Below are 27307 nucleotides of genomic sequence, written 5' to 3'. Positions count from 1 at the left end.
TGTTGTTCCATTGTTCTAATTGATCAATTATATTGTTATTTCTTTTCTTAAGTTGGAGACTGGAGTGAGTCTGATCCAGATGAACTTCATCCACCTCCTGAGCTCAGAGTCTGTGCAGATCATCACCATCCACTGCCTGAATGTCTCTGTTTGGGCAGAGGGGGATTCCAAAACTCCTTCCTCTAGTGCAGTGTACTTTAAAGCCTGGAACGGACAGATAATCGAGTCTGGGGGATTCATCGAGCCGGATCTGATAAAGGATGAGTGCTGGGTATGCATAAAGTAATACAGGGTTTCCCAAACAAGGGAAGTTTGTGCAGTTTGTGCAGTTTGTGCAGTTTGTGAGCTGATGAAAAGCTCAAACTAAAGTATATAAATGGGACTGTGCAATAATTGCAATATAGCTTTGTGTGATTATCAAATCAAAGGCTGCAATTTGATTAAAAATCGATATAGTCTGATGTTTCAGAGTGTGGTACTGTTTTATGATCCGGTGTCTCACAGCGCCTCAGTTCACAGTAAATGCACAAACTCTATCTCTGAATGTGCTGCGATTTTAACATGCATTTGGGAAAGAAACATGTGCCATTGTTTACTTTATTTGCACATTCGCATGAATTCCAACATTGCGTAAATTTCTAACATGTTTACAGCATTTCATCAGTATTCCGCCAATTTGAATTTGAAATGTTAAAAGCTTTACGGTTTGAATGTTTTGTAATACTATTTGTATTGTAACTTACAATGTAATGTAACATTATTCTGATTATCCTCATATTTATTTGTAGCTGTAATTTACAACAGTAATATATTTCTTCATTTGAATAATTACACAATAATTATTATTAGTATCATTCAATTTGATAATTTTCTTAAAACAGTGTAAATTTAATGTGGACTGAGACACTAAAAAGAGAATTGAGTCCACTTTAAAGTCAAAATAAAGCAATGTTGTCGAATGTGTGTTTTCCTTGAGCTTTTGACATACAAGAGGTCATCCTACTATAAGAATATCCTGTAAGTTTCAGAACTGAAAACATCCTTATTAGTCCAAAAACAGCTTTTATTGTTATATCATTTAAATATTAACTTAAAATATCAGGGGGTCCTTCGAGTAAATATTTTACATCTTAAGGGGTTCAGCCTTTTTGGCAATGTAAAATCTACTATTTTACACATGTCATTATTAGGATACCTCATTATTGCAGCTGATCCTTCCATGTTTTATCCTCTCAGATCACAGATGGACGATGGCATCAGACACAGTTCATTTTCCGGACACAGGACCCAAACTTACTGCCCATTGTGGAGGTCTACAATTTGCCCAGCTCTAAACCTGGCTCACATTACCACCTGGAGGTGGGCCCTGTATGCTTTTTATAAAGAAAGCAACAATGGAAGCCAAAAAAAACCCTGATCAACAGGATTACAGAGTCTCTGTTAGCCTAGAGGCCAACAAAACTGGCCTGAGTTTTGTACCTCTCCTCTCAAGCATGGACCTCAGCCTTTAAACACGAGGAAAGAGGAATCGAGAGCAGCTTTGGAGGAAACAAGACTTCTTATGCGAGCAGCTCGAGATGAGAGATGCTGTCTTTTCAGAGCAAAACAATGTTAGAGGTGGTAGAGGTGATTATTATATGCTGTTAGAAGTCTTAATTTATTCACAGTTGTGTTTTTCGCACATGATCCATTTTGGACAAGCTATAATGAGCTTAACATTTATTTGTAATAAAGTACTTATTTTGTATTCTGTAGTTATACATGATCATGTGTATTTATACATGTACATGTGTGTGTATGTATATTTTATGTAAAGTGCAATAGAGAATGAACAGATTGTTTTTAAAAGATGAATCTTCTGTTTGGTTTTCTAGTGAGGTTTACTGTCACTCATATCATAAATTCAGGTTTATTGTCATGCGTACTTGTGTATATCTGCGCGTCTGTTGTAAAAGCCTCAGATACCAACACACATATGCATTCATTCATAGCCAGAATATGAGTCAAGGTGAATCCAGACTTGAAAAGTAACATGTAAACAGCTACCTCCCATCTCTATTTTTTTGGTGTTTTGGGACAGTACGTTTTAAAGAAATGGATTCACATGCATTTAACTCCTGTGGTTAGATTTCTGTTTTTAACTGAAGTGCCTTTTATACTTTAAAAGGGAATTTTTTTTTTTTTTTAAGGAAAGTTAAAATGATACATTTTTTCCAGCCAAAAATACTTTTAATCCTCTATTATGCCTTATTTGTACAAATATTTGAACTTTAAAGGCACAAGAACTCTTTTATTATAGCAGACATGGTGTTGTCATAAAGCATTCTGCTTTATATCCCTCAGCTGTAGGCCTTTCCATCATTAAGTACATATATGCAATTGAATAAGCCCTATCTGACTGCAGAAGTAATTGTTTGACATGGAAAATATGCTCTGCTGCGTCAAAATGACTGATTTTTGTGTCTTTGTTGAGGTGTGTGTACAAATTACAAACCCTGAGTTGTAATATTGCTGTTGCTGATCAAAAGGAGAGCACTAGAATATTCCACTATATTAGGTTTGTCAACAGCTTTGACATCATGGTGAGCTAATTATTTCAATATCTGTGACCAAAAAGAGTATGAAATTCTTGTGAAATATGTCTGTCTTGATCAAAACTGTCAGGAGCCATCTTATCTTGCCACAAGAGGTTGTTAAATATCTGTTCTTTGTATGTGTAAATTTGAGGTCTCATTGTAATGCATGTTGTGATTTCAGAGCAAAGAAAGAGGTGGATATTCCTATAATGAATATTTTTACATTACCTCCAAAAAACCAAAGAACAAAGATTTCAGTTTTGTGTAAATTAAATCACATTGATACCACAGAAATATGAGTATGGAGGACAGCAGTCCTTATATTTGTCTATCTGAAATTGTTTTGGCCGTTTGAATAAATAAAGAATAATGAAAACATGCTGACAATGTTCATACCCACCCTCGTTTTGTTCCAAACCCATATGCTTTTGTTTTATCAATGAAACACAAAAATAGCTTGAAGAATCTTTACGACACTCTTGACCATATGACGACAGTTCAGATTGACCGTGAACCAATAAAAAATAACGGATTTACACTACAGTAGATTCATTGGGCAATGGACACACCACCCGTTGGTGGTGCTTCTCAATCGGAAGGCTATATCACAGCTGCCAAGTCGTCAAGCTCCGTCAAAGGACGTCTCAATTTGAAGGATCCATGGAAGGCAGCCTTCGCTTCGCGTCCTTCTTTCGGCTCATTTTGAAGGATGCATCAAGTGTATCCTTCACATGCCTTCAATCATTCACAATACTTTGCACACATACCAATTCATGAAAAAAAGTGAGCTTGTCTGAGTTTATTATGAAGGGCATACTTGTTATCTTTTGTTTTGCTGCAAATTAAGCCACTAGGAGACCACAGACAGTTGTCATTCACTATATAGCATTAATAGAAAGCCAGGTGATATAACGATTTTTAATACAAAGTATTTTTCCTAAATTAAGTTTTAATAGTATTTTCCATGACCATGAGGGCGGGAACATGTGTGACGAAGCCATGCGCACTTACTAGACCGTGGCGTGGCTGTGTCTGAAATCACCCCATTTAGCAAATAGCCACTATTTGAAGGGAAAGCCACTTCGGACTGCAATAACCACTGTCCAACCGATGTACGCTCAACCAGAGATGGTCTTATTATTGGGAGATACGAAGGTCCGTGGCTGACTCTATCTACCATTGGAGAAAGCGTAACGGCTAACTAGGATCACATGTGCCTTGATAACCAATCACACTACTGACGTTATTAGCTGCATCCAAAAACTAAGGCAACTGACTTGTTGCCTCGCTGCCCTATCAAGCAATGACTTTGCAGGCAGTGTTTGCGCATGAAGGTACCTCACGTAACTGATTTCGGACAGACTTCTGAGGCAGCGTAACAGTTTAATGATCTACAGCTGAATAGAGCAAGCTTTGGTGAAAACGAAACAAAAATGTAGTGGAAAACGTGGAAAACGTTGGTCAAAAAAATATACACACAAACTGACCAGCAATCGCAACTTTCAGACGCCATCTTTCTTTTTCTAGCTTAACTGTCACCGAATGGAACACCTTAAAAATGTCATCAGATGAAGGTATCTCAGGAGACAGGAAGTGAAGCTAACATTGGATTCGGACGTGCCTTGATGCCTTCCTACCTTGGAATGCTTCTTACCACCGAAGGCAGTATTTTTAAGATTTTGGATGCAGCCAGTCATTGTTTGCAGATACCATATAAATAAAAGTGCCGTAAACTGAATCAGACCTGCCCATTTGTCTGTGACTTCTCTTATAAAACAGCTGGGTTTTTTCTAAGTGTAAACACTAAAAATAGATCAATCCAAAAGGCATTTTTCTTTTTTCTGATTTCATTTTTCTGATTTTAGCCTCTGATTTGAACGCTCTGTTTTAAGGGGCATGTCTGCTGACTTCAATGTAAACGCCCACTGCTGTGATTGGCTAACATCTTTGCATATGAAATAGCTAAGTATTACATGTGGAACTCTCTCAAAAACCATTTACTATTTACTATTACAGCTGTCAAGGTCAACTGATCGTGAAAAGTGTTGATAGCATTATATTTAGATCTATAGCATTATTTAGATAAGGACTGCAGTAATGAGCATTGTGGCCAATCACAGACATGCTGAGCACATGAATGCAGTGATCTCTCATTGCAACTCTATTTCTGCACCCTCACGAATGCTTTCATCGTAACTAACGGTGCAAACCCGATTTAAATAAGAGATTTGTTGATTATAACAGGAGTTTTAGCGAGAGTCCGGAACTCAGTCACTGATAAACTCGGCTTTTTAAATCATTTAATCACAGTTTAATTAACAGATTATTTTCATCCTACTAAGAGAAACAGTGTGAAGTTGACCGTTTAGTCACTTGTTTGATTTACTGACACATAAACAGCAATGAACAATTTTGAGACAATGAACATCTGACTGTACATAAATAATAATTACATATCATAAATCACTGGTCACAGATCAGGCATTAGAATGAACACAGTTACTTACATGTTGTTACATTACTGTTGAGTCCATATCATAAAAGTCTGTTTAATGCTTAAATAGCAACTGATTTACCATAGAATACGCAGTGAAATGTACCGAAAGGAACTTTTGGAAGGTAATGTAATGCATGCATTTATATCTTCTCGTTATAGTGAATCCTAAATGAACCGTTTGTAAATAGTCCGAAATGCAGCTGCAAGACTTCTCACTGGCACACGTAAATATGAGACATTACCCCCGTTTTGCGCATTGGTTGCTGGTATGTTTTAGAATAGAGTTTAAGATTTTACTCTTTGTTTTTAAGGTCTTAAATGGGCTGGCACCTTCTTATCTGAACTTGTGACTGTTACCATATCTGCTAGATGTTTAAGGTCATCAAATCAGATGTTTGAATGTTCCCAGATCACGGTTAAAAAGAAAGAGAGACCACAGGCTTTTGCCATAGCCTGCCCCAAATTGTGGAATAGCCTACAGTTATCTATGTAAGACTTTATTTTGATAGTCCACTTTAGACATTCTACTAACTATAACTAACTTTGCAGCTACATGTCAACTTATTCTCCTAACCCAAACCCTAACACCTAACCATAACCAACAGTCTACTACAGCCTACTAATACTCTAATGACAGTTAGTTGACATGTAGTTTAAAAGTTACTTATAGTAAGTGGAATGTCTAAGTGGACTATCGAAATAAAGTGTAACCGTTATCTATTAGGGTAATCGCAACAGAATCTCTGTTTAAAGCAAAACGTAAAACCTTTTAGAGAAGGCTCATAATAGGGGAGTCTCTCTGAGCTTGTTTCGCTGTATGTAAAATGTCTTTGTATGTTATTTTGTTGTTTTGATTGGTGTTTTTATATTGTTTATATTGTTGTTGTTGTTGTTTTCAATGTTTGTACAGCACAATGGTCAGCGACTGTTGTTTTATTGTGCTATATAAATAATAAAAATACAAAAAATACAAATAAATAATACAAATAAATAATGCTCAATTTGATTTCTTAATTTATGACCCCTTTAAGAGCAAACATGTTGAAGATTAACCGATGGGCTGTCGATTCATTAAATGATAAGCTAATTTCCTCACAAAAGTGCTAGAGAATACCTATAATCCACTGTGAGAGTCGCCCGCGTCTGACCAGAAGATGTCGCCCATTGCTAAATCATCCATCCATTTTCCAAACAGGTATAAATTCTCGATTAATTTAATTATTATTAAAATGTTTATTTAAAGTTTATAGTTTCCAAGGTAAATCTTTACTTTGCCTACTGGACAATAACTTTATTCTAGAGCTGCTGTAAAGCCAAAACAATCTCTGTTACGGCTACTTTAATTTCCTATTATCACTGTAAAGCTGCTTTGAAACAAACTATATTGTTAAAAGCTTTATATAAATGAAGGTGACTTGACTACTGGAGCTGCCAGTTTGCTGTTTCAAATAATGATTAAACAGCAAGCACGAACTAAAAGCGGCAGCCAATAAAAATATTTGCGATATAGGCTAAATTACTGTAGCCTATGTACTGGTAAAGGTAAGTAGGCCTAATGTTAACCACAGACGTATGCACACAATTAATAACTAAATAACAGTCTTTTTTTACTGCCAGAGTTTTTCTGAGAAGTAAACAGGAACACATTTCCTAATAGTTTGTCATAATTTCGCGTAACCCTTGATAAGGTCTCAAAATCTCAATGAGTCATTTATAGGCCTGTGTAAACATTTGCAGTTGAGATATAGCCAACGTGACTGTAGGGCCCTCACTGACCCAGGGACACACACAAAGCCTACATTACCCGGAGAAAGATATTCATCAGCATTAGCTATCATTCATTTCAAAAGAATGTGCTCGACTGGCTCAGAACCCCCCAAAAGTATGTTTGAAAAGTTGTCAATGGAGAAAGATACCAAAGATATCTGGTTTTAGAACCAGATGGTGTATTTACATCACCAGCAGAGGGCAATACTAATCAGTACTAATCTTTGAAATCTTTTTTCCTGTTTAAATACAAAGCTATTTTTAGTAGATAGTAGATAGATTTATATTTTAGTAGATAGTAAATAAAGTATAATTACACTTGTTATAACACTTGATGAACCAGACTTTTTATTTTACAAAAGACACTTTTATTGCGATTTCAAGCCAAGTTCACTTATCTATCCATATAATAATACAACACTGCCACCTAATGGCAAGACATGAAAACAATAATGAAATTTGGAATTATACAACAAAAACAAAAAAAACAATCCCCCACAAAGCTTGTGATGAGCTATGACTATTGAGAAGTCAGTCATTTTTCACTTGATAACTTCCTAAAAAAGAATTAAACGTACACTAATGAATCTCATCCTCCAAAATTAATCAGCATAAACAATATTTCACATTATTACATCGTTACATGCTGTCTGTACTGTTGATGTGCCATAACTTATATATTCACTTATGTGGAGAGGTATAAGCACTCCTAGAGAGATTTCTCATCTTTGATGAGGTGGTGTGGGTTTTGCGAGGGACCAAACCCAGGTCTCCATTTTCGAAGTGAGAAAGATTAGTAGATTTCTGTTGGAGTTCACTTGGTCTGGAGGTGAAAGCAAGTATGAGAGTCATTCAATCACATTGCCATAATCAATTCTTCATACTATATTATGGTTATGTTTTCCATGTAATTGAAGTAAAATACATTTTGTACCTTTTCATGTCAGAGACTTTTTTAAGATCACTTCTGCAAGCCAATTCAGTAATAGCAGGACCTTTTCCTAAAGCTGCAGCACTGTCCAGCACAGCCAGCAGCTTTTGCATCATCTGATTTCGTCTCACAATAACCTTCAGTTCCGAGTCTTGCTCTTTAGGGACCTCCTGTAACCAAAGCAGAGTAAGACTACTGTTTATTTACTTTTCTAAAGCACAGAATGATAATGTATCTTTACGTTCACTCTTACTGTTAAGGCCTCTTTCAGCGCTATAGCTGCTTCTTCAAGAACTGTCTTTATCTGTCCTGTCAGTGTCCTTTCCTCCTCAAGCTCTCTCCTGTGAGTCTTGGCTTCAGCTTTTGTTTGGTTCAGCACTTCTATAACTGTTGCATGTTTCTTTCTGTAAGTGGTGGTAATACTATTAAAATACATGTAATAGAGTATTTCAAGTCATTTACTTAACTCATAAGTGACTTCAGGAGTCCTACCTGAGAGCATCAAGCTCTGTGGATACTGCAGTATGACTGTCCAGCAGCTCTTGGTGCTCCAGTTTAAGTTTGGCACATTTCTCAACTTCAGACTGCATTTGCTTGCACTTTTCTGTCAACTGATGGACCACCTTGAGAAAGAGTTATGTTTCATCTGAGCATTAGGCTATATAAAATACACGTTTCAAAAGAGCAAAGAAAAAAAATCCCTTAAATGCATGAAAGTACCCAGCTAACAAAAAATACACTATGTTGCAAGAATGTTTTGCTAATATTCCCATTTAAATTGTCCATTTTTAAAAATGTTGTAACTTTTTATTTTGGTTATGTGAATGTTTCAGAATGTTCAGAGAAAAAAAAATTACATCCAACTAAAACATTTCAGGAAACGTTTGAAAGAATTTGAAAGAATGCTCTGTTAACGTTACTGGAAGAACGTTTGTTTATAGCTTTGAGATAACCTTGCCAGAACGTTATCAAAAGTTCTAAGAACATTCCCTGTTAGCTGGGTATTTTTGGGCTAAATTGGCAACCTTTTGATTAGCAACATTCTTCTTGGTTACTTCATGCAGCAGCGGTTCTGTAATGCCATTCTCTATTTTGAGTTGCCTTTCTCTTGCTCGTAGAGCATCATTCTCCTTCAGCAGCTCCTGGGTCTTGTCTGAGAGCAGCTGAAGTTGTGCCGTCACAGAGAGGTTCTCTTGCATGGCCCTCATTGTCGTCTCAGGCATCTTTTGGTCTGACACCCGCCGGAATTCAGCTGCTACGGCAGCAACGTGTTGCAGCATTTCTTTCTTTAGCCTGTCACCATACAATCAAAATGGGTAATTCTGTTTAATGTTTTTCAGTATTTATTATAAATGATTTATTCGTACACATCTTTTTTATTTTTTTATTCATATGCCCTCGTAATCTTTAATTAAAATAACTTTCCCTCCCTCTAGCAGCAACTTATTTCTCTTCTCTGATGATGCGTTTACTGGCGTGAGGGCGGGGCAACCTGTCACTCACATGACATCACACCAATAACAAACCACAATGATCCAACAATCCAATCAATTCCTAATGGGCACGATCATATGTTTGTTAATGGATTAGCTAATATTAACTAATGGGACCTTATTGTAAAGTATTACCATAATATTTTTAAAGACTATTTATTGCAGAAATGTACACATTTTTTAAACTATTAATTTTATAATTGATTTAATTCTTTTTTTGTGTGAGAACTGAGAAGTTGAAAAATCTCTGCAACATAGTGAGTACAAGGATTTGAAAGAACCTTAGTGTCTTTTGAATGCAGTACTATACATATATACCAAGCAACAGATCCACTTGTTTACTGAACAAATGCCTCTTTGTAATCCTTTACATTGCAATCATTCAGTGAAATTAGATGATGAGTGTAACATGAAACAATCTCCCGTTCTATGCTGATGGTTCCAGACATCAAATAATGCACAATATTTATAAATAAGAGTTATTGTTGATCAAGTCACAGGCACCTCTCATGACCTTGATCTCTGAACGATGAACATGCTCACCTGTCATTGTCCAGTACAGCTTTTTTCTCCAGATTATAGATTTGTGCTTGATGCTCCTCTTTTTGATTTTGAAGCTGCTGTTCCAACGACCTGCGTTCAGCCATAAGCTTCTCTCTCTGCATAGAAAAGTCCTCCAAAGACGCCAGCTTACCGGCTAAACACAAAAAGGTAAACATATTTTAATTATGGACACTGGTAATCTTGATAGGTAGAAAGGTGCATTTAATAATACCAGTCACTTATATGATAGTGCCTCATTCACATAGCAGTACAGCTAAGACCCAAAAAACGTTTCTATTTTTTTCTTAGTGTGAAGAACCTTTTCCCAATACACAGAACCTTTTGCGAAATGGAAAGGTTCCATAGATTCCATTAAAAGTTCTTCATGGAACTATCATAAGGAACCTTTATTTTTAAGAGTGTATTAGTGACAATTTGTTATATGTTTTCATTTTATTTGAAATTTGTTTTGTATGCAAACATGTGACTGCTCAGAAGCTTGTACCAAGCGTCATGTTCTCAGATGTGAATTTTTCCTTATTTTCCTGAAGTTCATGTCTAAGCATGCTCAGCTGTAACTCAAAGGATTCTCTCTCGGTCTCTTGGGCTTGCTGGTGTCTTGATAAAGTCTCAGCCAGATCATTCAGTTCATCCTCTTTTTGAGCCAGTGTGCGTTTCATGTAGAGAACTATGTCTTTCTTCCCTTTCTCCACATTATTAATCTTAGAGGATAAGTCCTTTTCTTTAACCTCCAATTCATCACATTTAAGCTGGTATCTGCAAGGAAAAAAGACAATGTCACAGTTCTTAATAGCACATATGAGGCAAGTAGGCCTACTTCCTGTTGAGATATGACATATTTGGTGAAGCATATTGTAAGGTTAATTATTAACATTATTCATTATAAACCAAAGTCTACTCCATTTTATTTCCCTCTAAGGCAGAGACATGAGCTAAACGAATTAAACAATTGGCCAACTAACTGATTTCTGAAGATGCGATTATAATATCTTTAAGTGTAAACGTACTGAAACTTCAATCAAGTGGTCAAATCTGTTTCGTCATTAGGTGAGTGTTTCCTCCATTGCTTTAGGTTTTTACTGTAGGCTATAAGAATGTGCAAATACGTTTTTGTTTTTGGGTTGTTGTTTTTCTCCAATTCTGAGGTAGTTTGAATGTCGTGTAAACTTCAAAAAACTCTTATGTAATAAAAATAAACAACAATGTCAGTGGTCGTGATAACTCGCCAGAACTCTCACCTTTCCAGTCGCTCCTCCAAATCACGTATTTGAGCCCGAAAAAAGTTTTTGTCACTCTCCGTTAATTCTTCGCCGTTTTTCTGCACAGGCTCAATACTTTCCTTTTTATTTGATAGCCCATCTCCGCTCCCCTTTCCATTCTTTTTGGGAGGCATTGAACTTTTACGTGCTTTAAACTAAACAGTCTGAGAAGTAAAAACTTAAACAAATGCAATTGTTTCTTGTTGCCATGGACGTGAGGTTGGAGTTGTGTGTCATGCGCAGAGACGTGCGCAAAAAGTATTTGCCACATGTTGTGCTTTTTCGCAAAGCCTACTTTAAAAACCTGAAATTGTTGAAAATATTATACTAACATGTTTGGCCATATTAAACAACAGTTTCACTTTCATTTCTGATTAAAAGCTGTAGCAGCTACCACTCCCAATTCGGCCGATAGACTCATTCAATGTTTTATTAGGTAGGCCTAGCCTATTTCTATTTTATTCTTAACCTGTTGGCAGAATATTTTACATTTACTAACATGTAGGCAACTAGTATTTAAATGTAATTTGCTATAAAAATCACTACAGCACTTTCAAACACCTGTAATACTGAAACCAATTCTTTTGCATATTGAGGATGACAATTTGTTGTGCGGTTGTGTAAAGTGTTCATATCGACTGCTCACAATTGGATATTTATTTTGTGTAATACACATTTGTATTGTAGCTCTAATATTTACACCGTTGAACAGAAATTGGTACAAAAGATGTTCAATAATGCATAATGTTTTTAAGGAAAAGGGATACTTTTTAACCCACAAGTTGTATCCCACAAGTTATTTTACTAAATTGATATTACAGAGAATTTGCACTAAGCCCTCTTGTATGCTGCAATGATCCTAATTTACCCTTGAAGAATTCCCCTTTTTTAATAACAAGGGCTATAACAATCCATGTGTTAAAATTACAGCTAGTCACACTTTAACTGTTTTAACTATGTATTAACATTAATCATTTGATACAATGTCATGTTTTACATTGTAGCCTACTTATATTTAAAAATGCCTGCATGTTCATTTGATACAATGTCATGTTTTACATTGTACTTATATTTAAAAATGCCTGCATGTAATTACAGCCGTAATCAAGTAGTTACACAATTAATGTAGCCTATTATTTACCTGTAAAATAACAGTGTTTATTGTAAAATTGTTTGTACTTTTTGCACTTAATTAGGATATTTTACTTTTATTTTACAGTTTTTGTTTGGCAGCCAGTCATTTGACCGTGTTTAATATTTTTATATGGCGGATATATGACCAGATGGCGCAAAGGGACAGTTGGCACCATTGCTCACTGTAAAAAAAAAGATAGATATATATGAAGAGCTCAGATGCAAAAGCCATCTGAAATTTTCTTCTAGAATGATAATTTTTTATCAAGCTTGTATATTTAAATTCAGTAATTTCACTTAAATGGCAATGAAAATTACCTATTAATTGTCATTTAAGTGAAATTACTGAATTTAAATGTACCAGCTTGATAAAAATTATCCTTCTAGAAAAAAATTTCAGATGGCACTTTTTTTGCATCTGAACTCTTCATATATATATATATATATATATATATATATATATATATATATATATATATATATTTTTTATTTATTTTTTTTTTACAGTGAGCAATGGTGCCAACTGTCCCTTTTGCGCCATCTGGTGGTGATTTCACGAATTATTATCTCCATTAGGCTATTTTTGGAGATAATGTGTAATTTAAGAAAAGAAAAAAAACTCTATAAATAATAGAGTATTTTTCCTGTATCAGAAAGTGATCATTTTATGGATATTGTTTTTAATTTTACAGAGTTGTGAGTAGCCTACATTTTAAAATAAAGGTAAAGGACCGTATTTTTTTGTTGTTGTTATTTTCCGTTATTTATTTATTACATTTTTTGTTTTACAGTGTAATCATACTATGAAACCTGCCCCTAACAATACTCGTATCCCACCAGCAGTGGGGTTACAATGCAACATAAACATGAACGTCTAATATAAATTATGACCTTACCTTATTCTTTAAATCTCCATACATTTCTGAGGTTGGTGCATGTGGCTTGACATTTTCATAGTAAATAAGGTTTATAACCGTTTTGTGTATTACGTTTTTATTTATTTACTTATTTATTCTTGGCATTTATAAAACCTCACCGTTCAATTCACTTTAATGTTTCACAAAAAAAAAAAAAAAAAAAGTTTCTGTGCTTTATCTGCAAGCCGTGCCAGTCAGAGACTGGCTCAAGGAATAAAACAATGACCTGAATGACACCATGGGCATCTGCGAACTTCAAGTTGGTTTTACTGAACTGTCTAAACAAAAGCTTGTTGCGTAAAATAACAGGCATTTTGTCAGTATGATGTTGCCAAGTTGGAGGGGGAAGGGTGAGAAAGATACAGAAAGAAACGACGTCATCATGAGACAGACACTGCAACATTGTAGCAAAAAATTATAGACGCGCTGGGTGTCAATATTCTGTGACAGTGATGGACTTCCTCACCAGCAGGACCAAATCTCACGACCCTGTTAGTAGTGGTTAATGACAGTTGAAGTTACTTTTAAAACTTTTATGAGAAATTATATAGCAATGAGTTATTCACTGAGCGCTGAGGTGAGATATTTTAAACGTTGTTACATTATTTTAAATGTTGAACTGATCGGGTCTTCTGATTTTGGAACTAATCGTAGAATTAGCATTCTGTGTACAGAGTGACCACTGTGTATTGTCACATCATGATAGGGTAAAAGTTACAGTGTCTGTAAATGTTTGTGTTTATAGTGATATATGGTGCTTGTTTATGTGTGTCTGAGAGGAGAAAGGTTTCTCGGTTCGGGGAGGGGACTCAGTCTGCTCATTATGTAACTGCTGTTTGGAAATGTGTTTTCGCGCTCCGCTTTTTGAGTCTGACATTCCTACAGTTCCATTGGGATTCCGTTATAAACATCACAGCGAGAACAGATCACAGAAGAAAACAGAGAGACAGCGTGCGTAGAGTACGTGTTCATCCTCATCCTGTCGTGTCGAACCTAGAACAAGTGAAGTGTCTGAGTCTAAGAAGTAGAGAGGAGGATGACTTTGGTGAGAATCCCTTTCTGGTAGGAGGTTATTTTATGGTTCGTAAAAGGATGTTTATGGGACTCCTTTATAATGTAAACAAATGAAATTATTGGAGTAAGATGTTAAAATGTCTTCTGATATGTTTAATTATGTGTTTTCATATAGGCCTACTGCAAAAATGTTTAATTTGCGTAATGATTTCACAGAGGAAAACACCAAAACACAGTACGTGCTCATCCTCATCCTGTCATATCGCATGTTGTATTTGTGTCTGAGGCTAAAAAGTGCTTTATAGAGAAGAATGACTTTGAGAATTATAGTTGCTGAAAGGTTGTTTTAAAGACGCCTGTTTTATATTGTAAACAAATTATTGGAGTAAGGTGTTAAAGTGTCTTCTAATATGTTTATGCCATGTTCATAAACATAAAAATTGTTTTCTTAATTAGTATTTTGACTTGTTTTATAGTATATAGGCTATATATATAAAAGAAACCATAAAGAAACTAAATACAAAGCAGTTTGCTGTATTGCCAACTCTCTCTCTCTCTCTCTCTCTCTCTCTCTCTCTCTCTCTCTCTCTCTCTCTCTCTCTCTCTCTATCTCTCTCTCTCTATATATATATATATATATATATATACACACACACAAAACCAATGCTTAAGAAATTCAGGTTTCAGGTTATATGTATAAGTCTCCAACGTTATGTGTCTGACTGTGAACACCATGTGTTGAGGAATGTTTATTTTTTTTAATGTGCTGTTTTTTCAACCCATAAGGCTACATTCCGTACAGAGCGTTAAATGTTTTATTGTGAAACCTTGAGAGGGAACTGGTGTTGTAATCTCTAAGATATTTAAGCTGTCTGGCATGGAGGCTTTTTGTTTGGGAATGGACGTTGCAGGCTGTTACTGGGTGTTGTCAGATGTGTCTGTGGTCCAACAGTTAATGTTCTGAACTGTGTAACGGCATCCCCATTATACACAGAGGATATAGTGGTCATGGGAAAGAGCAGCATGTGTTTTTCCTCTGACAGTTTCCTGCCTTGGAGCCACTTTATACTCAAATGTGAAGTTACATTACAAAAAATTGACATTAGTTGGCATTAGTTACACTGGTATAATTTGATAATTTTTCTGCATTTACAGGCATTCGGGTCCCATGGAAAATGGTGGTGTTTATGTAAAGGTAGGCTACTGCATGATACATGTAATATATTGACTTTGACAAAGTTCAGGGTGACATTCTGACATGTTAAGGGAAACTTGGCTGCATGGCTTTCAGTCATGCAGATCATTTAAATGGATATACCACCCAAAAATGAAAATTCTGTCATAATTTAGTCACCCTCACGTTGTTTTAAACCTGAATGACTTTCTTTCATTCTGTGGAACACAAAATAAGATATTTTGAAGGATGATGGTAACTAAACATTTTCGGATCACATTGACTTCCATTGTATTTTTTGTCCATACAATGGAAGGCAATGGGAAACAAACTGTTTTGTATTGCCCAAAGAAGAAAGAAAGGTAAATGATGACAGGATTTTCAATATTACGTTTAATTAGCTTTTCTGATGACATTTCCTCACAAAGCGGTAGTCACAAAGGAATCTGAGAGCTTAGCCATAAACTCTAATTGAATTAAAACGGGTGACACAAAAGGGCTTGGGCTGTTGCCCATGTCTTCAGAATGGTTGAGGACAAACAGGGTTACTGTAGGCAACCAACTGTGCCAAATGTTGCTGTTTATTTTAGGGCAACTGAAAATGGGCTCACATTTAAATAGAGTTGCTTCACATTATACCACTGGTAGTTCTGTTGTAGCCTCTAGAACAAAGGCAGTCTTTTCACCATTACTGTCGTTTGTCTTTTCCACAATGTTTATTTAACATTCAGGACATTTTCCCATAATTTAAGTTCACCTATATCAGTTTTATTGCTCCAGATGAACATAAATATATTGGATAATAGGGCTAGTTGATGCTCGTAAGACTTCACACTGTTGTTAGCGATAATATATTGGCCTATTACAAACTGTAAACAGTTATGTCACCTTAACAACTGACCAAAACGGCTCTAGACGTGATCCACCTGAGTCATTGGTTTCATAGGAAGTGGCTAATGATTTCTTTATTCTTATGGTTTTTCATCATTGCTTTATTTCCTTTAGTTTTCTAAAGAGACATGCCAACTGAATTCCCCATCAGACAAACTAAAGCAGGAGTTGGAGATAGAGCTGAAATTGAGCAGCAGTAACTTATCAAGTCATGGCTGGTACCATGGTCGTATACCTTGGGAGGTGAGATTGTAAAAAAAAAAAGAAGTTTTGCAAGTTCTTGCTTTGACTAGTATTTCATCTCAAAATAGATATTGATATAATAAACCATATGACTTAATATTTGTTTCTCACAGGTGTCTGAGTCTCTCGTGCAACAGAACGGGGACTTTCTAGTCCGTGACTCCCTCAGTAACATTGGAGACTATGTCTTAACCTGCCGCTGGAACCAGAATGCTCTTCATTTCCTCATCAGCAAGGTTCTGATCAGATCTCATGACGCATCTACACGAGCGCAGTATATTCTGGAGGAGGAAACCTTTGATTCTGTGCTGACGTTGGTTCATTCCTATGTTGGAAATAAAAGGCCTCTGACAAAGAAAAGTGGTGCATTGATTTACTCACCAGTTTACAGGACACTTCCACTAAGATACCTAGAAACCATGTTTGGGCTACCAAGTATGGAGAGCAGCCCAGTGAACTCACCAACCAGGCAGAAAGGAAGCCAAAAGAAGAGGGAGAGCATAACTGTGACAGAGGCTTTGGAAATTGAGCTAATAAGACCGCAGAGGTGAGTTGTATGATAGAAACTGTTTGTATTCGAGGTGAAGTGTTTAATTTCTCAGCCTTAATAGGATACTTATCCCAAAAAATGAAAATTCTCTCATCATTTACTCACCCTCATGCCGTCCCATATGTGTATAACTTTCTTTCTTCAGATGAACACAAAGATTTTTTAAACTCACTCTCTGTGAGTCCAGATAACGCAAGTATGAGACTTATAAACCAATGCTTCCAGCTAACTGTCAAATGGGTTTACTCAAGTGGGAAGTGATGGTGAAGCATGTGAGTTTCACAATCATATGACAGTTGGCCAGAAGCAATAGTTTATTGTTAAATATTAGCCTATCGTATTTTTCTTACACACACACCTATCGTTTCACTTCAAAAAGTAACATACAGTATGGATTACTGTCGTGTTCTCTTTGTGTGGTTTTTGAAGCTTCAAATTTGGAGGTCCAGTACACTTGAATTATCACAGAGATGGATTATTTTTCTAATTATCTTTGTGTTCATCTGAAGAAAGAAAGTTATAAACATCTGGGACAACATGAAGGCGAGTAAATGAAGAGAGAATTTTCCCTTTAAACAACAACAAACAGATCTGCAAAAATAATGACCCCTATTAGTCCCCCTATCTGCCATTGGTCAGTCAAACACAGCCACGCCTATTTAAAGGGTTAGTTGAATGAAATGAAAATTCTGACATCATTTACTCATCCTCACATCGTTCCAAATTGTAAGACTTTCGTTCATCTTCGGAACACAAATTAAGATATTTTTTATGAAATCTGAGAGATTTCTGCCCTCCATTGACAGTTATGCAACTGTCACAATCTCCACAGAAGAAGGTCAGATGAAGATGTATTTAAGATGTAAAAGTATTTAACCCTCTGATGGTCTTCGTTTAGCAGTCACAGTGGGGGCCTTCCCGGTCATAAATGACCGGACACCTAAAAATGAAACTTCCTCCATCCCAGTAAAAACCAATGCAATTTATTTTTGTTCTATAATATTTATTCTTTTTAATTTAGAATTTTGAGACAATTTGATTGAACTTATTAATATTTATGCAATATTTATAGTCCATTTTTTGCCATTGGAAATAATGATTTTTTTTTTTTTTTTTTTTTTTAAATAAAAAAAATTCTATGCAGTATTTTCGGGTAAAATAGAGACTAGGCTTTCAGAAAAAAAATAAAAGAAAAAAAAATTCATCAATTTATTAAACATAAAATTAAATAAAACATGTTATTGCATGGGTTTACCACTAGATGCCTGTATAGCTCTAAATGGAGATGTTTGTGAATTCTAGTTGTTTTTGGACCAAATTACTTACTTTTAAGATGTGGATTTAATGTATTTTTGTAGAAATTCTCAAATAATACTTTTTGCCAAGGTTTATAACATTTTATTAATTATTATTTTAATAATTTTAATAATTATTATATTAATTATATATACATATATTAATTATAATTATTAATTATGTTATATTTTTCACTCTTGATGTTTTAGAGCTTCACCCCTTCATAGCTGAGCACTTTTTTCTGCATCGTGGCTGATTTGTAGAGAATTTTTGTGTTTTTGTCAATTTCCCATTCATTTCCTATGGGGGTCATTTTTGACCGAAGACCAAAATCGTGACTAATTTTTTTACGACCACTTAGCATGCTCGGATCATGAACTCAATTTTTTTGTGTGTTCACATACCTAATGCCAGAAAAGTCACCAAGTTTCGTAACATTCTAATGAAGCTGTGATTTTTAAAAATTCAAAACAGATTTTTGTAATCTGAATTTATTGGTGTGTATGTGTATAAACGTGTGTTTGTATGTGTGTGTGTGTGGGTGGGTGTGAATTTTTTGCACTCTTGATGTTGTAGAGTGTCACCCCTTTACTACGGTGTACTTTTTTTTAGAATCGTGTCCGATTTGTAGATTGTACAGACAAAAATTCAGAGAATTTTTGTGTTTTTGTAAATTTCCCATTCATTTCCTATGGGTCGGTCATTTTTGACCGAAGACCACGAGTGTGACTATTTTTTTTACGACCACTTAGCATGCTCGGATCATGACCTCAATTTTTTTTTGTATTCACATACCTAATCCCAGAAAAGTCACCAAGTATCATAACCTTCCGATGAAGCTGTGATTTTTAGAAATTCAAAACAGAAAATTATTCGGTCAGAAATGACCGAGGACCATCAGAGGGTTTTAATCAAACAAATCCACAGGTGACACAACTGTTACGAACTGCTCTGAGACACAAACGCAACTTTTATTGAGTAATCCATAATCGTAATCCAAACACAGGCAAAGGGTCAAGCACAGGAAGGCAGTCCAAACAAACAAAAGCAGGCAGGCAAGGGACACAGGAAAAAATCCAAGAACCAAGAGACATGAAACCAGGGAGAATGCTCAAGAGATGCAGAGTAACACTAGGCAAGACTTCACAGGGAAATGAATGAGAAAACAGGCTTATATGGTGAGATAAACAAGGTAATTACACACAGGTGAATGTAATCATGGCTGATTAATCTGGGCAAAGGATTGTGGGAAATGGAGTCCGTGATAGTGTGGTGCTTGTCCGGGATGGAGTGGTAATCACGGCCACTCTCACTGGTGATCGTGACAATAACAGTGCGTTCTTGTACAAACTCGTAACACAAGTAATAACTGACAACTCAGGCAGAAAAATGAGGGACTTAAATATACACAAAGATAATGAACTAAAACGACTAGCAGGTGCGATGATTAAACGAATTACCATAATAACAAAAGAGAGAGGGAAATATGAAGAAAGAACACAGGAAATTAAGAATTTCAATCCAAAAGTCCATGATAGTGAAACTTAATGAACAAAAGACTACATGTCTCTAAAAGCAACTAACACTTTGACGCTTTAAGAAGTTCAAAAGAGATTGTAAAACTAATCCATATTAATTGAGCGGTTTATTACAAATTTTCTGAAGAGACACGATTGCTCTATATGATGAACAGTTTCAACGGATTGTGACTTCTATACACTTATAAATCTTCTTCAGCGCACACATCAGATCTGGTAAACAGAGTGCTCAAGCATGTTCGCTTGACGTAGGTTCATTTTAGTGTTACGCAGCACGTTTGAGCTTCAGAACCAATGAGGCTCTCGCGCGTCAAGCAGGTTCGGTTGAGCTTCTGTTTATGTTCGCTGATCAATGTTTATATGTGAATAAAAAGCCTAAATTCAATCTGTTCTCCATATAAAGCGATCATGTCTCTTTGGAAATTTTGACTAAACCACTTAATTAGTTTTACAATTTCTTTATGAACTTTTAGAAGCATCAGAGTAGTAGTTGCCTAGCTGTCAATGGAGGGACATAAATCACTCAGATTTCATTAAAAATATCTTCATTTCTTTTCCGAAGATGAATGAAAGTCTTAGGGATTTGGAACAACATGAGGGTGAGTAACTCATTTGAATTTTTTGGGTGAACTATCCCTTTAATATCACACATTTCATCTTTAAGGGATATACATAAATCTCATCCTATGATTAGGTTTCGTTTGAATAATAATTGATTGTCCTGTACTGTATTCCACAGTGATGTGGTGAGGAGTTTTGATCGCACTGTAGAGCAGCGCCTTGTAGTGTCGACTTCCCCCATATTAATGAGCACATGTAAGATTCAGTTCCCAACAAATCAAGTAAAACCAGACAATCAGAGAATAGCATTGTGACTGTGCACCTGCTCTTTCCTCTAGTGGCCAGGCGGCGACGGAGCCCCTCCGAAAACAGGAAGTTTGTTGTTGTTCCTTCATCACCTGTTCTGCAAAATTCCAGTGAAATACGGCTTTGTTCATCCCCCCCTGAAAACACTCTCATTTATTTGGAACCAACACTACATCTTCTGTCCTCCTTGACACATTCCCATCAAAACAACAGAGAAGCGAACCATCCACAAAATGACCCAGCGATTTCTCCAACTGACCCTGTTACTACAAATCATCCCTTTGTAAGACATGAGATGCAGGCTTTGGATCGCAGAGAAGAGTACGATGAGGATTATTTAGTGCCTTTCACCATAGACACAGTTTCCTGTTTCAGGCCTTGTATGTACCAGTCACCACTACTGTCCCCAGAAAATAAACCTCTGGAGACCAACATGCTAAAAAAAGTGAAGGATGTCCTGTTTAAAGTTGACATAAAAACAATGGCAATGTATATTACCAAAGCTGACTGCATGGTAGGTTTGATTTTATAAACTATTAATCATTTTAGATTAGATTACATTTCATGGATTAAAATAACAGACATTCATTAGGGCTGTACGGTTTATCAAAATAAAACCAAAATTGCAATATGGCTTTTATGGAGATGATCAGTGCTGCATTTGAATTAAGAGTGTTCGTTTACACACAGTCAGCTCATAATTCAGTGTTTTAATTTATCATTATTGTTTCTTAAATACTGAATTTTTTACATTAGCAATTTTTTGTTTATTATTATTATTATAATTATTCGATAGTCATACTGAGACATAATCACCAACTTTTTGGCCAAATTGTACAGCCCTACAAATAATCACAGTAAAACTGGAACTTAAAAAAAAATTGCATTTTAAATCACAATCCAAATTTTTGGCAGAAATCAATCTGAAGCTGTCCCCAAATAATGCATCCCTAATATATTGTTATTATTATTATTATTATTATTATGTTTTTTGTTGCTGTTATTATTCAAAACTTTTTTACATTTAATCTGGATATTCTGATTATTAATACAAAAAAAAAAGTAAACTTCCCTAAATCATGCAGCCCTAACATAATATATATAACCAAAGCAGAAACCATAATAATTATATATATATTATATAATTATTATATACATTATGGTTTTTTGCTTTGGTTAGTATTATTGTTGTTGCTTTCATTATTATTCAAAACTTTTTTTAATATAATTTAATATAATGATTTAATATAATCTTTTTTCAAGTAAAATATGCACTGCACTATGCTCTTAACAAGATTTCTCATCTTCACTCTGCAGGTTGCTCGAATTCTGGATATGTCTGATGATATGATGAAAGGGATGGGTGTGAGTTCGGGAATGGAGCTACTCACCCTCCCACACGGACATCAACTCCGCCAAGATCTGCTTGAAAGGTTGGTTAGTTACCCCCACTGTGTCCAATAAATTCTTCCTTTGAGATGACAGCTTCTACATTAAATTAAAATAACCAAATAACTCTTCCATGTCCCCTCAGGTTCCACACCATGTCCATAATGTTGGCTGTAGAGCTGCTGGGCTGCACTGGCAGTGCTGATGAGAGAGCCACCCTCCTGCATAGACTCATCTGCCTGGCCTCTGAACTCAAGAGCAATTTGGCCAATTTGTTTGGTTTTGCCACAGTTATGAAATGCCTCGAATTACCACAGGTTAGAAGACTAATGAAAGCATTTCTCTTGAACCATGGTCCATGAGGGAAAGTTTATCAATAAAGAATAGATTTTTTAATTAATAAAAATGTCTAAGTAAATAACTTAATAAATAAAAATGTATAATAATAAATTAATATGGTGGACCTAAAGGTTGAACCTGATTTCACCAAGTACAACATCAACATCTTTGTTGATCCTGGAACAACATTCCAATCAACCAATCAGATTTGAGGGGCAAGTTTACAGTTTATATCAAGTTTAAGCTTACAACCACCTCAGTGTTATTCGCTTATAATTTCCCTCTGATTTTAGGGATATGTTATGGGTAGTGTTAGGTTTAGGGGTAGGGATAGGGTTAATATAAAATGTTCAGACAGGAATGCTGTTTCAGGATCAACAAAATAGCTCTTACTTGGAAAATCACGGTGACCTTTTATAATGTTCTAATAAATCAGTCTTCTGCTTTTTTTCAGATTGTTCGATTGGATGAGACATGGACGGTTTTACGTCAGAAGTATACAGGAAGTGCTGTTCTTTATGAGAAAACCCTTAGACCCTCAATGAGGATGATGAATGATGGAGAAGGTATACATTCACACATACTAATCATCTAATGTAATTCATAATCTTTTACATAAAGTTCATGGACTGACCCAGCTATGTTCTAAAAAAACATTTAGCTGATGTTCCCATTAAGTTATGAAAATTAAAAAAGATGTTACTTTTGAATGTTCTCTAAACATTTTTAAACAAATTAAAACAATAAGTCCCAAAAAGCTGTGGTTTACAGTGAATTTAGAACAGCTAAGTTGCTAAGCTCGTTGTTAGGCATGAAGCGGAGCGGAAAAAATATGAATGTAGTTCTTCAGAAAGAACTTGTACGCTGCAACACACAGACACAGAGGCGCTGTAATACTGATGAGTATGTTTAGAGTATCCTCTTGTTTCACAGGTGCTTAGCCTGCATTGTGGTTCTGGAAGCTGTTCTCCGTAAAATGTGCAGCACACAGACAAACGCTGAGGTTATAATGTTCAGGAACAGTGTTTAAAATGAATTATAACCTCTCTCATCAGCCTTAGGAAGGTCAAACAAATGAGTTTTGTAAACGGGGTGGAAAAAACAGCGTCTCTTTGACATAATGACAACACTGCCTTCTCTAATGCAGCTCAACCAGGCCTCGTCCCCTTTTGTGTGTATGCCGTGGACACAGATATTTAAATGGGTAACATTGTGACTTCGTAAGATCCGGAAAAATCGCATTGTGGTCCAAATGAGCAGTTCGTTGTTCTTGGACAGTGGATTCTGTTAAATAAAAGATAAAATAAAAGACTTTGAGCTTTGTAACCTTGCAGATCTTTTTTATGTTCAAGCATAATAAAGCATAATAGGAGCCCTTTAAATATTCTGTGTGCTTACCATTTCAAATTCTCCAGTGACAACCTCAATCTCTCTTTCAGAGATAAGTGAACCCACAGAGACAACGTTTCCCCATGTGCTTCCCCTGCTGTCTCTTCTTGAAAGGAGTGTTGTGACTCTTGATGAATCCGAGTCATGGGAAAGTGCAGACACTGGAGTGGCCATGGTCTTGAGCCATCTGAATGCTGCACGTATGATTGCGTGCAATGGCAGGATCTTCAGTGCTAATGCAGAGGCCAAACTGCAGGGTAATGCTTTATAACATAAACAGTTTGTAATGGTTACTGAATTTAAGGCCTATTTAGTATAGCTACACTTAAAGACAATACATGGTTTCATTTATATTTATTGTACCTTGTGACTTTAAAGTCACATATATTAATGTAAAAACATTGTAATTAGGAACAAGTCCAATGTTAATAAGTGTTGTAAAACATACAATTTGCATGCTATTAATAAAAAAAGTGATTTAATTCATTCAATATGCCCAGTGAATGTGTTTAAGGTCATGTGCCAATTTTTCTGATTTTTTATTTGCAGGGTTTCAGGAGGAAGCGGATGTTCGGGAGGTCTTCCTCACAGAGTTTCAGATGCGTCTCCTGTGGGGAAGCCGTGGAGTGGAAAGAATTAAAGATGAACGTTATGCAAAGTTTGATGAAGTGCTAACAGCTCTGTCTAACAGGCTTGAGCTTTCTCACTCACCAAAATGACAGAAGGGATGATAGCTATTCACATATTATTTACAATATATACACTGTTTTGTGAATGTATTTACAGTCCCCCCCCCCACACACACAGGAATATGGAGGGCATGTACACTACCGGTCAATAGTTTTAGATCGGTACGATTTTTAATGTTTTTAAAAGAAGTATCTTCTGCTCACCGAGGCTGCATTTATTTGATTAAAAATGCAAACAAAAACAGTCATATTGTGAAATATTATTACGATTTAAAACAGCTGTTTTCTATGTGAATATATAGTTAAGTGTAATTTATTCCTGTGATCAAAGCTGAATTTTCAGCATCATTACTCCAGTCTTCAGTGTCACATGATCCTTCAGAAGTCATTATAATATGATGATTTGATGCTCAAGAAACATTTATGATTATTATCAATGTTGAAAACAGTTTTTTACATTTTTTATTTCATGATGCTATGATGAATAGAATGTTCAAAAGAACAGCATTTATCTGAAATGGAAAGCTTTTGTAACATTAAACACTACTCTTCAAAAGTTTGGGGGGGGGGAGTTAAACTGATCAAAAGTTACAGTAAAGACATTTATAATGTTAGAAAATATTCTATTTTAAATAAATGCTGTTCTTTTGAACTGTCTATTCATCGAAGAATTTTGAAAAAAAAAAATTGTACACAACAATTTGTATATTACAACAAAATAATAATGAATGTTTTTTGAGCATAAAATCAGTATATTAGAATGATTTCTGAAGGATCATGTGACATTGAAGACTGGAGTAATGATGCTGAAAATTCAGCTTTCATCTAAGGAATAAATTACATTGTAAAATATATTAAAATAGAAAACAGTCATTTTAAATTGTCATTATATTTCACAATAATACAGTTTTTTTTATTAATTTTTTTAAATCAAATAAATGCAGCCTTGGTGAGCAGAAGAGACTTCTTTTAAAAACATAAAAAATCTTACCGATCTAAAACTTTTGACCAGTAGCCTAGTGTATGTCTGCCACTGTACATAAACTGAACACCTTCTGCAATTTTAACTTATTTGATTTTGGTTGTTATTGGGTTTTTGTTCTTTTGTTTTATGTAATGTGTTATTATTTCAAGAGGAAATAACTTTAACTGTGCTAATATTGTTAGCTTTGATCTTTGATGTATTTAATTGCACTTGTTATTGGTTATATAATCAATTACCAAATAATGGGTAATATTTACTCGTTGGTAAACTTTTTGGAGATTTTAATTGTATACATTTAACGCTACTAGGCTATTTCATACTTACACACAGGGATTATTTACACAATTATTTAGTTATTTCAATTTACTGTGGTGGTACTATATTCAAGTGAAATGTTTGTTTATCTGATTTGAAATTGTTGTATGTACTTTGATACCAGACGCCACATCATAGTCAAATAAAACTTGGGTCAAGTGAATATCTTATGCCTAATTTATATAACAGATTCAGAATCATATTTTACTCATAAGGACCAATTTATAATTCTTGCATAGGTAATAGTTTAAGATAATTTATTTAATGTGCTAATGATCATGCTGATGACAACACCGAACACAGTTGTTTATGTGAAAAATAGGCCTATAGTGTAACAATACAAACAGTGTATTAGCACTTTAGTTAGCTACTTCTATACTGGTCGACCTCGTTGGTAGCCTACTGGTAGTAATTCTTAATATCGTTATTTTGAATGGATTGTTTTAATAAAGCTTGTCTGAACAATTCGTTTACGGACTAAATCAGTCCAAGCGGTTCACGAGTCACTCTCGTTCGAACATGTCTGATGCGTAACGAGCACATACGAGCATAGACAGTATATAAACGGCATAGACTATATAAACGGTAACGAGACGAAAATAGTGATCGCAGCCATGAGCTCAGCTGCCTACACTTCAAATCGTTTATATACTGTCTATGCTTCAAATGGTAAAAAGAAATAGCATATTGGAAATGTTTAGGCTACGACTTGATGTATCACACATACGAAATTTTTTTTGTATTTGATAGCGTTTTATTTTAAACGTGCAAAATTATGCAAGGTGATGTAGGCCTAAATAAATTGTGTAAATGCAAATCATATTTTATAGCTTCTAAATTATGTTTTTATGAGATTAATCATGGCTGCAAATTGAACTGGGAGATGTAAAATTGCAGTTACAGTAATAGGGTACCTTTATTAATAAAATTAAGACCTACTGAAAAGAAAACGCAATACCAAGAGGGACAGAGGGAAGAAATTCGTCTACATACATTTTGGTGCTTTTAAAACATTACATGTTTTCAGCGCATTTTTGTTTTTAGTTTGTTCCTAAATGTTTATGTATAATTTCAATCATTTATAAAATGTGAAAAATGTGGTTTGCAAATAAATAAAATATTTCAAAATAAAACTGCTTAATATATTCTTCTTTACATTCAATTAAAAAACACATCGAGTATTCACAAATTTCTATCGTACACCCCAGCTTTCTATCAATATAAATGTCTAATTCTTTCCAAGATAAGAAGATACAGTGAAAAAACGGAAGCAACATTTTTCCTTCCCCAAAATTCACAAGTATAAGCAGAAAAAGTGCTTACAGTTTTTTTATTATTATTATTATTATTATTATGCGCCGGAAGTTTGGGGTCACATAATGACGCAATTACGTCATGACGTAAAAGAATCAGTGAATTGTCCTTTGAATGAACTGCTCGAAAGAACCGATTCGCGGAAATGTGTGACATCAGTTGTTGCCCTCTAGTGT

General features: G+C 35.2%; 3 protein-coding genes and 1 long non-coding RNA gene across 14 annotated transcripts in view; 3 read left to right on the top strand and 1 right to left on the bottom strand.

The window, feature by feature from the left end:
- The window catches only part of col27a1b (collagen, type XXVII, alpha 1b), a 117940-nt gene extending 114973 nt beyond the window's left edge, over positions 1-2967 (top strand). For all 3 annotated transcript variants that reach the window (XM_082168893.1, XM_082168894.1, XM_082168892.1), the window contains 2 exons: positions 53-271; positions 1237-2967. In XM_082168893.1, coding sequence (XP_082025019.1) covers positions 53-271; positions 1237-1383 — 366 coding nt within the window. In that variant the 3' untranslated portion in view covers positions 1384-2967. The remainder of the gene's footprint in view (positions 1-52; positions 272-1236) is intronic.
- Positions 2968-7186: 4219 nt separating this feature from the next.
- cfap157 (cilia and flagella associated protein 157) lies at positions 7187-12360 on the bottom strand. Its single transcript, XM_082169762.1, has 8 exons — positions 11067-12360; positions 10313-10584; positions 9808-9961; positions 8797-9064; positions 8264-8394; positions 8025-8175; positions 7775-7941; positions 7187-7663 (listed from the first exon to the last, which is right to left on the bottom strand). Exons 1-8 carry the CDS (start codon positions 11219-11221, stop codon positions 7522-7524), a joined length of 1440 nt encoding a protein of 479 aa, XP_082025888.1. The 5' UTR covers positions 11222-12360; the 3' UTR covers positions 7187-7521.
- sh2d3cb (SH2 domain containing 3Cb) lies at positions 10708-25980 on the top strand. Of its 9 annotated transcripts, none has more exons than XM_082169757.1 (12): positions 10708-10875; positions 14328-14387; positions 15308-15347; positions 16332-16460; positions 16574-17007; positions 20584-20660; positions 20744-21225; positions 22029-22144; positions 22246-22417; positions 22894-23005; positions 23879-24085; positions 24378-25980. In XM_082169757.1, exons 2-12 carry the CDS (start codon positions 14341-14343, stop codon positions 24545-24547), a joined length of 1986 nt encoding a protein of 661 aa, XP_082025883.1. In that variant the 5' UTR covers positions 10708-10875; positions 14328-14340; the 3' UTR covers positions 24548-25980. The 9 variants fall into 9 exon arrangements, with proteins under 9 accessions (XP_082025883.1, XP_082025885.1, XP_082025886.1 ...); XM_082169756.1 differs by lacking the exon at positions 10708-10875 and adding an exon at positions 13736-14183; XM_082169754.1 differs by lacking the exon at positions 10708-10875 and adding an exon at positions 13736-14200.
- LOC309498833 lies at positions 17014-17869 on the top strand. Its single transcript, XR_014206057.1, has 2 exons — positions 17014-17191; positions 17676-17869. It is a non-coding gene; the product is annotated as an uncharacterized lncRNA (long non-coding RNA).
- Positions 25981-27307: the final 1327 nt, after the last annotated feature.

Source organism: Leuciscus leuciscus (genome assembly GCF_965113295.1).
Source record: "Leuciscus leuciscus genome assembly, chromosome: 5".
Taxonomy (NCBI): domain Eukaryota; kingdom Metazoa; phylum Chordata; class Actinopteri; order Cypriniformes; family Leuciscidae; genus Leuciscus; species Leuciscus leuciscus.
The sequence above is the reverse complement of the archived record's forward strand: the minus strand, read 5'-3'. Positions and strand labels throughout refer to the sequence as shown.

Coding starts and splice junctions, on each gene's coding strand:
- cfap157 (XM_082169762.1), bottom strand. CDS start 11,221: ATGCCTCCCAAAAAGAATGGAAAGGGGAGCGGAGATGGGCTATCAAAT. Junction 10,585..11,066: donor TTGGAGGAGCGACTGGAAAG/GTGAGAGTTCTG, acceptor TTTTCCTTGCAG/ATACCAGCTTAAATGTGATG. Junction 7,664..7,774: donor AAAGTCTCTGACATGAAAAG/GTACAAAATGTA, acceptor TTTCACCTCCAG/ACCAAGTGAACTCCAACAGA.
- sh2d3cb (XM_082169753.1), top strand. CDS start 14,290: ATGTCTTCTGATATGTTTAATTATGTGTTTTCATATAGGCCTACTGCA. Junction 14,388..15,307: donor GAGGAAAACACCAAAACACA/GTACGTGCTCAT, acceptor CTGCATTTACAG/GCATTCGGGTCCCATGGAAA. Junction 15,348..16,331: donor ATGGTGGTGTTTATGTAAAG/GTAGGCTACTGC, acceptor TATTTCCTTTAG/TTTTCTAAAGAGACATGCCA.